This window comes from Varroa destructor, unplaced genomic scaffold (genome assembly GCF_002443255.2).
Source record: "Varroa destructor unplaced genomic scaffold, Vdes_3.0 BEIS01000004.1, whole genome shotgun sequence".
NCBI lineage: Eukaryota > Metazoa > Arthropoda > Arachnida > Mesostigmata > Varroidae > Varroa > Varroa destructor.
In genome coordinates this window covers 32,336,097-32,350,705 of record NW_019211457.1, presented here as the reverse complement: position 1 = coordinate 32,350,705, position 14,609 = coordinate 32,336,097, and the positions used below count along the sequence as shown (strand labels likewise).

Below are 14,609 nucleotides of genomic sequence, written 5' to 3'. Positions count from 1 at the left end.
AAACATGAGGTACATACAAATACAGATAAGAAATTAGAACGAACGGAGGTCGTGGAAAAGTCATTTACGTCGTGGAATTGTCACTGACAAATCTCAATGTATTTTTTTTACAAGTTTACATACTTAATCACTATATTGCCGTCGAACTTTATGCACTTGGAAAGGTACATTTAATTATAGAAAAAATCGATCTGGATAAGTGAACAAAAAGAGTTAGTGAGTTAGTGGCAAATGGAAAAAGTGGTACGATGTAAGCTATGATGATTAGAGTGGCTACAAGTGGGGTTACTTACCAGCAGAGAACCTATCTAACCAGGATTCCGAATGAAAGTCCTTTTCAACACAGCGCCAAAACTGATCTATCCCCGATGGCAGGGTGACACAATGTAATAGCAGAGGAACGCATAAGCGTGCGATCTGTGAGCATTCCGCCTGTAGCAGCTTCCATAAACTGTAACACCGATATAACGGTAAGAAAGTTTAGTATCTACTAGAACACGGATTGCTACTAAGTATACGACTCAAAATGCCCATCTCGTCGCATCTTCCCGTCTAAAGTATGGCCCGAGGAAAGCCGCGACTGGGTACCATGTGACGTTACTGGACACTTACTTGACAACTAAGAGATTTTCTTGACACCATAATAGGAAACCCCGATGGTCGTGGGCAGCCTTATTGAGTACTTCGGCATGCAGGCATAACAATTTCAGGCAGTGCAGTAAATGATAGAGCACATCGGTGTTTGACTGGCGTGTCATCTCTAGAAGAAGGTGGTACACAAGCGAAAGATGAGGTGGCAGTTCTTCGAGATTGATCTTAAACTTTCCTTGACTGGTCACCCAGAAGCCTTCGCTGTCCTCCTGCACGGGAACCTGTTTGTCGTTTTCGTCTAACAACATGGCCGCAGCCACGGTAACCTAATACATGGACCAGTCGAAAGAAAACAAATTTGTTCATGGATGTGGCGCTATTTTATCAAACGATCATGATGAATTATGAAATATTGTTTGTTTGCTTAGTCACACGTGTGTTGTAGCGACGTACAGGTCGTTGGCAGAACAAACCCCGTATAGAACTCAGCCATATTACAAAGTGAGTATTATAAAATATGCATTTAACACGGATGTCCATAAATTACACTACAAAACACACGCATTCCGTGTATGGCACTCATGCTTAGTAAAGCCGAGGTTTTTCACAACGGCCAACTTCACGAAGAAAGGGTATCTTATTGGCATGAAATCGCAATAAAGGCTAGATCCTTATACCTTGGCTTCGGGAACGTCGTCTTCTGTAAGAGTGACAGCTGTTGCGATAGCCTGCATTACTTGTTCCTGTGGCAAGGCCGCAACGGTTTCGCCAGAGACATCTGTTACTTGGGCAGTGTGCACTTTGGCACCGGCTACTGAAAGGCCACTGGTGATCTGTTGGTCTTCAATATTGATCGCCACAAAATCACTATCTTTTTCCTTTTTCGTCATCGATCGGTGCCTTTCCGAACCAAAACCCGATGACGCGTGGTGCTCTTTAGGGGTTCGAGGTATTGAGGTGTGATCCCCAGGTATCTGAAATGATTGTACAATATTGTAGAGATATCTATTCGTTCAAGGTATCGATAGACTTAATATGTGTGACATTATCATCTAACAAGAGTTTACTAAAATGTAACGGAAGACGCGAAAAAAGATACTGAATATCAGTGAACGGGTATTTTGTCGTATGCGGTCTATTAGTCGTTTGACTTACATCGGCCATCGCGACCTCCATAACGGGGCAAATGAACTCGCAGATGGACAACGCAAGTTGGAACCAAATAGAGTTTAGCTCGCAGTTGACACAGCCAAGGTCCAACACCTGAGAGCCTGTTTCTTCGGTAGTGTGCGGAGTACAGTTGTGCGCGCGGACCCATTCACAAGTGAGCATTTCTCGGATGAGCTTCTGCATTTCTTTACTCTCTTTCGTGTTTAACCCTTTATGGTTGTTGATCTCCTGCAGCTCAAGTTGCTTAATGAGTATATCTAACATAAGAATATGACAACTGATCTCAACTTCGCCATCGGGCTTTTCTTCCTGGGCGAGTTCCTGTGGGAAACAGGACGACGGTAAACCGTCGAGGCCCAGGGAGGATAGCATCGTTCCCGTTGTGTCCTGGCGTACCGGATGGAACTTTGGTGTCCGTTGGTTTGCAGCGTCCGCGTGGGAACCTGACACGACTTCCTCGTGGTTCTTCTTTGATGATTCCACCCCTTGTTTGAACATCGAGAATAGAAGGCTTAAGGGGACAGGCACTTCTAGCTGGGTGATAATCTAAAATTGAAGCACAATAAGAAAATGTATATGATCTGTGAGTAATGAATGCCATTCATATGTGAAATGTACTGATTTCAACACACAGCTGCCCAAAGTATAATATAAAATAATGGTAGGGCTTTTTGTATTGTAGGAAGATTGTCAGACTGTGGTGAAAACAGATATCTGCTTTTGTGTCGTTGCAATTGTGACGCGTTTGTCTACCAAAATAAAGAAGACGTGAGGTGGCCTAGGTTCAAAACCAAGCGTAGACACGCTTTGTTTCGTACTTTAGGGTCAGCTATCTGAAGCAAGCTGGGGATAGTAACAAATTGAAAACCTTTAACCAGATTATTCTCGTTATAGCTTACCACACAGTTGAAGAAGTATTTACTTTGTCATCGAAATCTAACACGGAACCATTTTAATGTATTGAATTAGAAATAATAAAAGACGAACCTGCAGCCAGAATAAGGCTTGCTCTTGCACCCGGGCAGAGGTACAATCAAAACGCTGCGTAAGAAAGCTGTACATTTGTTTGATCTCAAAACCGAGCGGGCTGAGATCCGGATCGAGAACTTTACTGAGCAAGATTTTCAGCTCTGCGAGCTCCGCTTCGGGAATTTCGAAACGAAATGCCTCCATCCAGTACGGCATGATAAATTCCCACACCTGTTATCCATCCCAAATCGAGTAATCAGCTTTTAGGACAACTAAAGCTGTATATAAATCATATTAGAGCGAAAGAAACTTTTAAATTAGATTTTTTTGGAAGATTACACACACTGAATTATACTTTGTTTAAAACAGTAACGCTTTGTTCATTAGAAGTAAAATTATTTCTATTCTAACTACATCATTTATAATAGATTTTCGCCAGTCCTAAAATCTGCATTTTTATCAAATCACCTAGCACTTAAGCCGACCAAGCGACCAAACCTATTCCATTATGGCTTTCTCTGCCTTTACTTATATACGTGCGTCTACCTGTCTGTTAATGATATCATAAGGCACAAGGCATAGGAGTGTACGGAAGCCTTCTTTAATGTGCTCCGTCTGCGAGGGCCACACATCCCAATGGCCACCAACTTGCGCATATTCAGCAGGATGCGGTAGCAAACATGAGACAAATACATCGAAATGTGTGCGCACAATGTCCATCAACCAGCCATTGATGTACTCGGTTTTTAGACGTTCGAGTGAGTTGCCTGTCTGATCGTCAGGCAAACAAGCTGTGTAATGGAACCACTGGAAGAGCATTCCCAATAAACGCCCTAGCGTGTCGGGAGGTGTTTTCTCGTCTGGGGTACACAGGCCGACGAGTAACCAGATGCCTATTCAGAAAAACGGTACAGAACAGATTGTAGGTTTATAGAAATGTTAGTGATATTCAGAACCTGATTATCCAAGGTCTTATATGGTAACGACATCAATTTTATTCGATTTGTGAAAATTGTTGTATGGAATATTGGCTTCCCAAAACACTATTAATATGGTACGTTGTATATGATATGGTACGTCACTAGAGTGCATCAGGTAATGCAATACTAACGGCTAATATTTGAAAACACGGTCATGTATTTGAGAGAAATTTTTTAAGGAAAGCATCCTTAAAAAGCTGTCTCACGTATATATATATATATATATATACGTACCATATCTACTAAGCAGCTGTCTTTCCTCCTGGGCTAAACGCTCAGAACTTTCTTCACCTTCGTTACTCTGTAGAGTAACACCCGCTCGTCTGTCGACCGTTGTCGAATCCTTTGAGCCTTTTTCAGTGCTTGGCTGTGCTTCTTTCAACAAACTGATGAAAAGAGATGAAAACGCCAAATCGATCAGCAGAATGTATATATGTAATGACGAGTGGCAAATAGTACTATGCAATAAGTATGTTTCACCTTTGATTGGAACACTTGACAAACCTGACAACAGCCTCAACGAAGAACATTTGTGTTTCGGTATCCATGGCCCAGGGACTGGGCAAGTTACGATGCACGATATGGCCATGGCCGACCGGATGTCGAATGTGGGTGCATGGCCCACAGAGACGTTGTGGCCGGTTGCCATTTTGCGAGGCGCACTCCGTTGAGAAGCACGTACTTGTCGCTGTCTTGTCTTTGGAAACGCAGTTCTGTAGCGCGTGATAAAAAGGGTTACAATGATTACCAGATTTCTTTGTGCGGATTAACAATTTGTATTTTATCGCCGATAATCACAAGCCTTGTAGGCAGCAACCGACTTGAATTTTTTATAAAACAGTTGTTCAGAAGCGATAATCTGAATAGACAACTCGTTTCTCTTAATTGTAATTTCACTGATGAATGAAGCTGTTTTTAAAGTGGACTTTGATTTGAAACAAAAAAGCAAGTAGCTGTTATCCTCTAGACGTGTGTTTATGAAGTTCTGTTTCTGGCTGACCTTGTTTTCGCATTGAAGCGAGATCTCGTTAAGCGGAAGCAAGCACGGCTGGAGAAACGAGTTGGCATTGGCGTGCTCTCCACGGATCTGGTCGGAGCACGCTTGGCATACATGCAGTGGAGGAGGTCGCTCACCGGACGAAATTGATACCGAATGATCAAGACAGATCTGCAAACAAAATGTAAAAAGGACATTCGATGTAAGAAGAAGTATGAATCTGCACAAATGCATGTAAATGCATTTGGAGTTTGTAAAAACTCCTTGTAAGAAACTGTCATCATGGTCCAAACTAGATTATAGTGCATATTTCAAAAGATTATGCTATCATCAGTTAACTACCCGATATTTAGCATCTACCGTTATTATTTCGTTCTTACCCATCGAGTTCCTCACAAATGTTGGAAATAGTAAACATTTTTCAATAATCAGGTTTATTATTATATGTGTTGCCTTTTAACCTTTAACTAAAGGGTCATCATCGTCGTCATCTCTTTCATTGCCGTACCTTTATAGCTTGATTATTCCCGGTGGCCGCCCCTATGCAATTTTCCATCTGACACTGTTGTGCCTTCCATTGGATTCCGCTCCCCGCGGCTCCGCCTGAGCCGCTCGCCGTTCCACCTGCTAGGCCGGGTGGCGGAGCGAATTTCTTGTCCCTTAGCGTAGGATTCAGCGTTGGCCAGTAGTGGAAGAGCATTTCGACGGCTGGATGGCGCGCCTTAGCTGTACCGTGCGCGATCACGCACAGCAGGTCCTTGACTATGTCCCGTTTCAACGAAAGAAGACATTCGAGCAGCTGGGCCTGATGAGCCATCTGATCGGTGTACTGAAATACCAACATGATGATGCTGGCCACCGACAAATTGGCATAGTCGGGCACCTCCGGCTCGCTCCCACTACCCACTGAGTTATTTGCTAGAAAAAGAACGAAAATCGAGCAGAAAAATTAAGTAAGATAGGGAAAAATATAGCAGAGCAAATTTAGGACGTCGGCTCGCATTCCCTGTTATTGTATGTGAGACGAATTTCCTATACTTGTTCTAGTTCGTTTATAAGATTGTAGTCAGTATATTTAGCTAAAATTACAGGAGATAAATTACAATAGTTGCGTAATCACTTCAGAAGAAATACGCATTATGTACTAAGAAGGCAGGGTACGGTTCACGTCTGCAAAATGTATTTCATATGAGTGGTCGATAGATAATCGCTTACTGATCGTAACAGGCAGCAGGTGATTGCAGAGCAGATCGACAATATCTTTGTGAAGACTGGTCGGAAAGTGGGCCAAAGCAGACGCAACGATATAGCCCAATGTATCCATATATTCGTGCTCGAGAAATGGTACTAGGCATGCCATCGTATTGAGGATCGTCTGTCCCAATACTGCAACAGGAAAAAGACAAAGGTACCAGAGTGAACATCGTAAAATTCATGATAATAGTTAATGTGCCCGTGGTTGAAAAAGCCGGGAGTCGCTGGTAGAAGTTTCGCGATCGACATATACTACACAACATGTGTTGTTAAATAAAGAAGGTAGAATTAATGGGAACTCTATATGTCTTTTTTTCAAAACGTATAATAACTGTCGTTCCAAGATAATTGTGCCAAATCGATCGGTATTTGCCTGTTTGTTATTAATGGCAGATATCCTATATAACGCTTATCGATTTGACGACTCACAGTGTGCTCCACATGTAGTCATAGGCACACAGTCGAGTAGGTGAACGAGCACCTGATACAGGGCCTTATAGTCGAGGCTGGGGAAGAGGCTGATACGTGCGTGATCCTTCTCGGTTGAACGCAGCATCTCCAGGGGAATCGTAGGTACATCCTTGAGCACGCTGCAGGCAAAAGACAGTAGATCGGTAGGTAATATAAATGTAATTGTGCCGAAGTAGTTTATCGAAACAAGTATGGACTTAGGACCAGCAAGAGCGGGATGTGTCTTCAGTGGGTTCCATGTAGCTAAACAAGAATGCTAGCTCAAGTCTCATGGTATAGCGGCAAACACCTGGATGTGAGCGAGAGAAACGAGATCCAGACAAATACCTCTAAAAAATTTACAGCTATAATTAAATAGTATACTTTAGAGAGAAATTCCATGATGACCATTTTCATCCTAATCATTACTAAATACAAGGATGCGTTCTCATGCAATGCCAAACCAGTTCCAGAGGTAACGCTCTTAAATGAATTAACACGATGTATGTCGCCTTCGATACTGTTCGACCGTATACTAACCTAAGAAGTGTGAGCGAAAAGTATTTGAGTGTGTTGGAGACGTCAACTCCGGATGGTAAGGGTGGCGGCCCGTACATGATACGCGAATGGAACTCCGTTAAGTTTTTGACCTTCGCTGTAACTGTATGTCAAAGTGTAACAGGAAAAAAGACGGGAAAAGTTCTATGCCTGTTAACTGACGACGAAGCCTGATTGTCGTGTTTAGTAATTCAATGGTTCTTTTCGTCTTAGCAAGATCTTCGACTAATTTCTTACCAAGGCACTTCGACAATGTGTTGTCGTAAATACGTGTCTATTATATACATTATTAGGCATATTGGTACGGCACGACTTGTTAGGTTCAATGACAAGACCTTGTTTATATATGTACGACTTAGTCCCGTACAAAAAAATGGATCTAAGCTATCTATCTTCTTTGTTCATCTGACATAAACATATTTGCAACTAACAATAAAGTATTTGAATAGACCTATACGTAAATTAGGTAGCGTATACACAAGTAAATGCCTTTATCATGTTTGTGATTGCTTTCATCGGTTTCCATGAATGTTTAGAATAACAGTGTCTGCACTCAGCAATACCCAAAAACACAGTGTTTGCTGTGTTGTCCACATTTTTTCCACTATAATAACCAGTTAGATAATGTTCTGTATTCATTTATGTCTTTCTCCACATACTTTGTCCGCCCTTAACGTGCAATGCTTGAACCGTCCACATAATGACCTCGTTTGGTATCGGCATTTCCCAGAATCAATTATAAGTAGATGCTGCACAGGGTGTCATCGCATCGTATCTAGCCGTGAAAAAAATAACCTAACAAGACATGGAAATATCTAAATACAGGGACGTCCCCTAGGATCTTTGTCAGTCCTGTTTATCTCTATGCATGACGCATATTTATGGGCCTGCTATTATGCATTTTCCGACCAAAATATGAATAGGTAAATTTCAACAGAATAACCCCCACGAGTAGCTAAGTTCCGTGCCATTTTTGGCCGTTGTTTATTCTCGTTTCTAAAGCTGCTTGTTGTGCCGTTAGTCGTTATAAGATCGCATTCGGCTTCTCCGTTATAGTTTCCAGTAGGTGACTGGCAGAGGAAGCGAGACTCTGGCCTTTGTTTCAAGCGTACACGCAAGCTTTTCCTGACGTCAAATATAACGCAAGTAACCACTAAAGGATAATCATTAATCTTTTAAAATTGTTCGTGCTCTACTATTGAATCAAAATAATATGCCGGTCATTGGCTGGCGTATAGTAGAGATATTGTACAAACCCCACATATACCGGTTTAAGACGGTTTTTCCTTTATCTGTGCTATTACTTTTGAGCCAGATCTAGGACTAGATAAATACTTTCCGTTGGACACTATTACTATTAGTATTATTACTATATATGATACTCACAAGCCGCCGCACGGGTTCCCATTTTTATTACTACACAGTGTTGCTAATGGTATTATTGCCGTCGAAGTATCATACAGTACGCGTTGGTCTTTGTAGAGGTTTCTCCGAATGACTCGGTTTTATATCCACGAAACGCTCACAATCTTAGCTTGACGCTGCTACATACACCTGACTTCGGTAAGATCTTTCGTTTAATGGGTCAGTCGTTTCTTCTTTTTCCTCGTCGTCGTTATTTGTTCGATGTCCCGTACAATGGATTAACATATATAGATTTTTTTGTTAATCACTCGTTGAGGATGATAGATTGCAGGGTTACTTCTGCTCGAGCCGTATTAAATGTCATGTGTGATTGAGATCTTTTCGGACTGCCCGATTAGAGGCAATGCTTCATACGCTGTTTTTCAAAACAAGTCGATTCTCTATCCTCCACGAAGCTGTAAGTACGTTAGATTACTGAAGAATGTATGCTTTCTGTTACTGATTTTTAGACTGAATAGGGGCCTTCACTCTGATGAAAAAAAGACTATTGTTTATCTTAACTGATTTTTGTATCACCGGTTTCTTTTCGGCTTTTTGGTCGCTCGATGACATCTCGTAAGAAGTCGCTTCCGTTTGCGTTTCCCGTTGTTTGTACCTGATCGACTTAGGCTCCTACTGGTCGAAAGCGAGAGTGTTAAAGACAGATAGTGGGAATAGACCTACAATTAACAAGCAACAACGCTCTAGACGAGGTGATCGAATACAATGCGACGTTGAAGCTTAAACTACGATGTTTTCATGTTATATCTGCATAACAGGCCGTAGAAATGGTAAGAGTAAAAGAAGCCACTCTAAAATTAATTATAATTTCCGGCAGGGTTGGAGGGACACACCGCCGGGTTCGCGAACCTTCGTTCCCTTTTTTTGTCCGTCTCTACAGTAAATCAGCTCATCTGTGCGATGAACCTCACTGCATGGTACTCTTCGTAAATGTACTGGTAGGATCTCGTCTCTGCAGGCAAGAGCTTGGCAAGTACGTTATTCGTGCCTATTTGCGTAAGGTTAATCCTCTCGTCGACTCTATACAAACACACACGGTACGACAGGAACACGACAGGAATCGTTGGCGCGAGCGACCTCCCGCGCGTTTACTTCCGACTAACCTTCCTTCTCCTACACGTTTGAACAAAGCCTGTATCAAGAATCAACGCGAGTAGGTGAACATGGACAACTAGCAAGTTTGTGAACTTAATTATTATTTGTGAGTTCTGGTGCTCGTATTAGTGATAGAACGAGAATTGGGATTTGATTCTACCATTCGAAGATCCGTTAAGTAGGCACAATATAGCATAGTGGGCATACGCATTTATAGCATAGTTTTCATCATACTGGTATAACTGTGTGAAGTTTCTTGTTCAGCGTTACAATATGTTACGAAATGCGGTTATCGTACTGTACTATGCAGGCTGTTATCGTTGAGGTCATCCAGTTGTTTGTAAGTCAAGTTTTTTTTTCTCTTCCGTTGCTTCAGGTCTAGCTGTGGTTGACAAGCAAGAAAAAACAGGCAAACGCTGCGTATTCACCTGCCTTTGCTTGCTAGTTTCATTACTTTTGTCTCGCTTTCGTTCTAATGTGTGCTAAGGTCCTAATGCTAGAATCTACGGGCCGTTTCGGAATCACTTATCCATCGCGTTTGATATCACTCTTTGGCCCTCGGATCCCTACCCCATGGTGTTGATTGACGTTACTTGAGCAATGATTTTTCACTTTGGATTTCTTCTGCTGGTGCTATTTTGACCTCCTGCATAAAGCTGTTACAGGTATCCTCGCTTTGTATCCTTATCATGTTCCTTCCGGCATTCTTGATCGTTCCATATTTTACAGCGAATACGAGGAAAGTCGTCACGTGGGTTTAGTGAAAAGAATAACTTGGCAATAAGTCGTCAAGGGTTCGATTGGTGCGTGTTATGCTGTGACCGCAATAAAACGAGTGATGCGCTCAAACGACCTTCTAAGCTTGGTCCTAAGGTCGGATTCTGTGGGCACTTTCTATCGAAGTCCTAGATACACTGCGAGTGGTGGCAACACTAAGGTTGCTTGACTCTAGTTACCGATTAACATTCATAAATGAACGCGTTGGTACAATAACTATCTATACCAAACTTGCTTCTCTTCGAGTTCTCCTAGTGTGCTACTTCTGAGACAGGCTCGACTAACGGACTATCAGATTTTCGGCGGCTTCAACACGTTGACTTGTAACATCATGATAATAGTAGAACTGGCGTGATCAGCGTCGGGTCAAGAGATCCGAAGGGAGCCATTTTCTTGTTGAGTCCCGACGATGGGGAATAACGAACAAACACAGGAGGAGGTCGAGAAAAACGTTCACATCGAGGGAAAGGGTCGGGATGGTGCAGACGAAACTCGAAGGCCCGAGAAGGCCTGCGCCAGAGAGGGAAAAGCCTAGGACAGTCGTGAGACTCTCGAATGGTTTAGGCCGAAATAGGCGCAAGCCGCCTAAGATCTCGGCTGAGTGCACCAGGCCCCAACTGCAGTGGCCCAGCACGAGTCTACAAGAGAGGCAGAGGAGCGAAACGGAAGCCAATCTGGGAAAGGGTATTGGTTCGTCCGTAAAAATACGGCAACGGGAGGATGTGACGCATTAGGCGTGCGAGAACGGCACCCAGGGATAACAAGCCCGAGAAGTGCGGAAATATCTGAGAACATTAAGGGAAACAAAGCCAGAAGGCGGATGTGGGAAAAGAAGGATGGTGGATTTGCTTGATCATCACGATTTCATTCGGTATAAAATATGTCTCTGAAGTCGAGACGAAATTCCAATTATATGCAGTAATCTGTTGATGGCTGGAGCTATCATAAACTAACAGACAAGCTGGACTGCGGCTACGTGCATGATGGGAAACTTAGTCGCAACCCTTGTCTTTTTCCAATAATGAATTTCGTAGAAAATGATTATAAAGAGCGGTGCAAGTCAAGCGACACTTTATTCAAATAGTGACGGCGTTATATGTATGTATATATACAGAGGAGCTTTGAGTTTCATGCGAGTATATCGAATCTCTCTTTAAGCTATTGACGTCATGGTGCTTTAAGCTTCTAATTGAAAAACAACATTTGTAACAGATTATTTATAATTTTTGTTTTGGCAACAGAGAACAGGAGCGCGTGTTATTGCCAGCACGACGCAGGATGAAAGGGTATCGTTGTTGTCACTGGTTTGAATTGCAATCCGCATGCTTGATCTATTTCATGTTTCATGTACAGGAATGGCAGTTGGGACTTTCAGCCATTGCAATATACAGCTGCACACGTGGATCATCCAGCATTGAGATACCAACAAGAGAGAACACCTGGCTCCCAAACAATATTATGTACTCTGAGTTCACAACTTTTAGGACGTAGCATTTATTTTCAAAAGGTGACCTAGTCGTACTTAAACATCATAAACAAACAATCATAGGAAATCACAGGAAAAGCACTCAACACATCAACTCTCACATTTTTCATGACGTAATTCTCCCTGGACCCTCCTGAATTTTCTCTGGACGTTTATCAAGACTTAGACTGTGATAGAAGATTAGTTTTGTGGTGCCATTATCGTCGTATATATATTTAAGGAACATCAAGTCGAGAGCAAACGTATCCGTTGAAGGTAGATCGACCACGAATCTCGAACGGTAATTCTGAGCGAGGCGGCCACTGGAGAAAGACAACCAGCAGATCTAGATGTCTGTGCCGTGGCAGTTCCAGCGTGCCGTTGATTTATTCCTCGCTTATTACGTCGCGATATATTAGGTGGCGTGTCCCTCTTTAGCAAAATACAACGCTTCTGGTGGAAAATTATAAACACTGACCAGTCGTCGAACAAAACGTATATTCAAAAAAAGGCTAACTTAAAACTATAGTTAAGAACGAGCGATTGACATTATTAAAGTAAACGCATTATTATTAAATGGAAATTCTAAAATATTTTGACCGTATCTGAAACACATTTCAGTATTTATTGCTTGCTTATTTTTTGCACATATTTTAAATCTATTCGTTTTGTAAAATTATAAGAATTACGACATTTTGATTAAAATTAAAAGCCTGCAATTCCCTTTGATTGCGGCTATATTTATATTTTTATTATAATTAATTCTCAAAAGAAGTACTATTTCCTTTTGAGTTGCGACTGTAACGACATACCGCAATAATGAAAATCGCTATCAAACGAAGTGTTTCTTTGAAAAATAGAAATTTCTCATGGGTGGAGTGAGTACCAATTATGGTAGTTTTATAGCCATTTTTATACACTAAAATTATGTAAAAAAAAAACAGTAGTTTTTCAACAACAACAACAGTTTTCAAGTTCTTCAAAAATAAAGTGTTATAATTTTGATTCTGCGAATACTCAGAGGAAGGAAACAAATAGCATTCAACTTCTAATTAGTAAAGCTACTTGCGTCTGCTTTTCACGGTAACAGAAAAACTTCACAAGACCATAGTAAAATTGTGGGCCGACAAATCGTGTTTGCGTCGTGTGTTGTTTTCATAGTTGCACAGTGGTAACGTGTCTGCCGACTAAGCTGAAACACATCAAATTAAATGGGGTCCATATCGAAAATCAGGTCGTGGCACACGGCTCCTTGCATACGGGAAAGCGTTGCCTCCATTCCCTTGTCTGCGTAGTATTATTGTTAACGGAGACACATATCTCATAAGAGGGTTCTTCGCTAGAAAACGATAGTTTCAGCAGTAAAACGGCCACACAGGATACAAACTCTCCATATAGATGTGGTTCTTGTTTCTCTATATAATAATAGTTACCTAGAGTTGAATTAGCTACGCGAGATGCTCGCCTTCGATCGCTTGTTCGAGGAGATGCGATTATTTGTATATAGACTAGATTTGCTCTTGTATAATTTGGACTCATGAAAGAGTGTCCATTACGGGCGCCAAAAATTTGCCGTTGACAGAGTTCTTTGTTGCACCGATTTGTGGCTACCAAGAGTGATCTCTAATACAGCCCCAATGTCATTAGTCACTTCGGTGTAAGATCCGGGTGTTGAACAGCCATTTGCCATATTGTGTTTTTCTAAGCGATATTTTTCATCATTCGATGTCGTCTGGCGTGACCCAGGAGAGGGGCCGGTACGAACCAAGTCTATAGAGAAATAATAAAGTGTCAAGTTAGGGTTAAATCGGAGTTTCCTGGCTAGACCAAAACTCAGAAGCTCTTGCAATAGGAGTATTTGAAGAGGAAATGCCGTTTGATAAAACAAGCAATTTTGTTCTCTGGGCGGTAATAGATAAGGAAAGCCATCGAGATCATTTACGTCGAGTTACTGAGTTAACGTTCATAGTTTCGTTGCCTTTTTAACCTATTTACAGTAACGTATATAAAGTATAACTGCGTAACACATCTACAAAACAGCTTACGTATAGGTTACATATAGAATTTGAGTATGTAGAATTCATATTTATCACAGTCAACTCTCGTGAAAATTCCATGCATTACAAAAAAATACTAAGTAATGTCTAAAAATTTACAACAATACAAGCGTTTTAAAAACGCGTTATTATTTGTTAAGACGCATGCAGCAGTGTATCTTTTCAGAGACACTACAGTTTGACTCAAGTTACTGAAGCCTGCTTCGAATGATGCCCCCTCAGGTAGAAAGGAGTAAACGATAGCCGGCGAGTATATATAGATGTGTACATCATGTGAGAGATTTCCATTTGCGGGCTAGAGGCTCAACTTATTTTCAAATTAAGTTGTAACTAGGAAGTAGATCTTAAGGTTATCGAAATATCTATATTAATCGAATACCATAACGTTGCGTCAGGAACATTCGGCGCCTACTATGTATCTCAGTAAAAGACTACTTGGCTAGCATGCAATTTCGCTTTTCGTTCTTCAAAACAATAGGAAGTTCCACTTCTGAATTAATTTTACCGACTAACGACAAGTCAAATTTCGAAAGAATTCGGAGCAGCACTATATTAAAAAGGTGTTGAAGGCAACAGGATTTCTTGTTAAATCTTGTTTGTTGAAACGCTTCAGTAACGTAGTGGCAAAAAAACATGTTTCGCTATTTCTAGCATTTGAAACGATCAAAGCAATTCCTCGATGTTGCTTACTTATTGAAACAGCATCAATATGCCTCTGTCAACCAAAATTTTGTGCCGGAAAAATGTAAATTATCGAAATTACAGAAGAATTAATATTTTCGTATGCACAACATCATATTCACATGTGTGATCACGAGAAC

General features: G+C 41.4%; 1 protein-coding gene across 4 annotated transcripts in view; it reads right to left on the bottom strand.

Annotated features, from left to right (window-relative positions):
- unc79 (UNC-79 domain-containing protein) overlaps positions 1-10,883 on the bottom strand; it is a 28,383-nt gene extending 17,500 nt beyond the window's left edge. For 2 of the 4 annotated variants that reach the window (XM_022802392.2, XM_022802394.2), the window contains exons 1-14: positions 8,356-10,873; positions 6,952-7,072; positions 6,391-6,551; positions 5,923-6,093; positions 5,216-5,625; positions 4,711-4,878; positions 4,215-4,423; positions 3,945-4,096; positions 3,277-3,623; positions 2,749-2,961; positions 1,747-2,307; positions 1,269-1,565; positions 613-917; positions 294-451 (exon numbers count right to left, since the gene is read on the bottom strand). In XM_022802392.2, the coding sequence (XP_022658127.1) occupies positions 294-451; positions 613-917; positions 1,269-1,565; positions 1,747-2,307; positions 2,749-2,961; positions 3,277-3,623; positions 3,945-4,096; positions 4,215-4,423; positions 4,711-4,878; positions 5,216-5,625; positions 5,923-6,093; positions 6,391-6,551; positions 6,952-7,072; positions 8,356-8,377 (3,295 nt within the window). In that variant the 5' untranslated portion in view covers positions 8,378-10,873. Of the gene's footprint in view, positions 1-293; positions 452-612; positions 918-1,268; positions 1,566-1,746; positions 2,308-2,748; positions 2,962-3,276; positions 3,624-3,944; positions 4,097-4,214; positions 4,424-4,710; positions 4,879-5,215; positions 5,626-5,922; positions 6,094-6,390; positions 6,552-6,951; positions 7,073-8,355 lie in introns of all 4 variants that reach the window. The other 2 variants (XR_015325931.1, XM_022802393.2) reach the window with 2 other exon arrangements.
- Between the last annotated feature and the right edge of the window lie 3,726 nt (positions 10,884-14,609).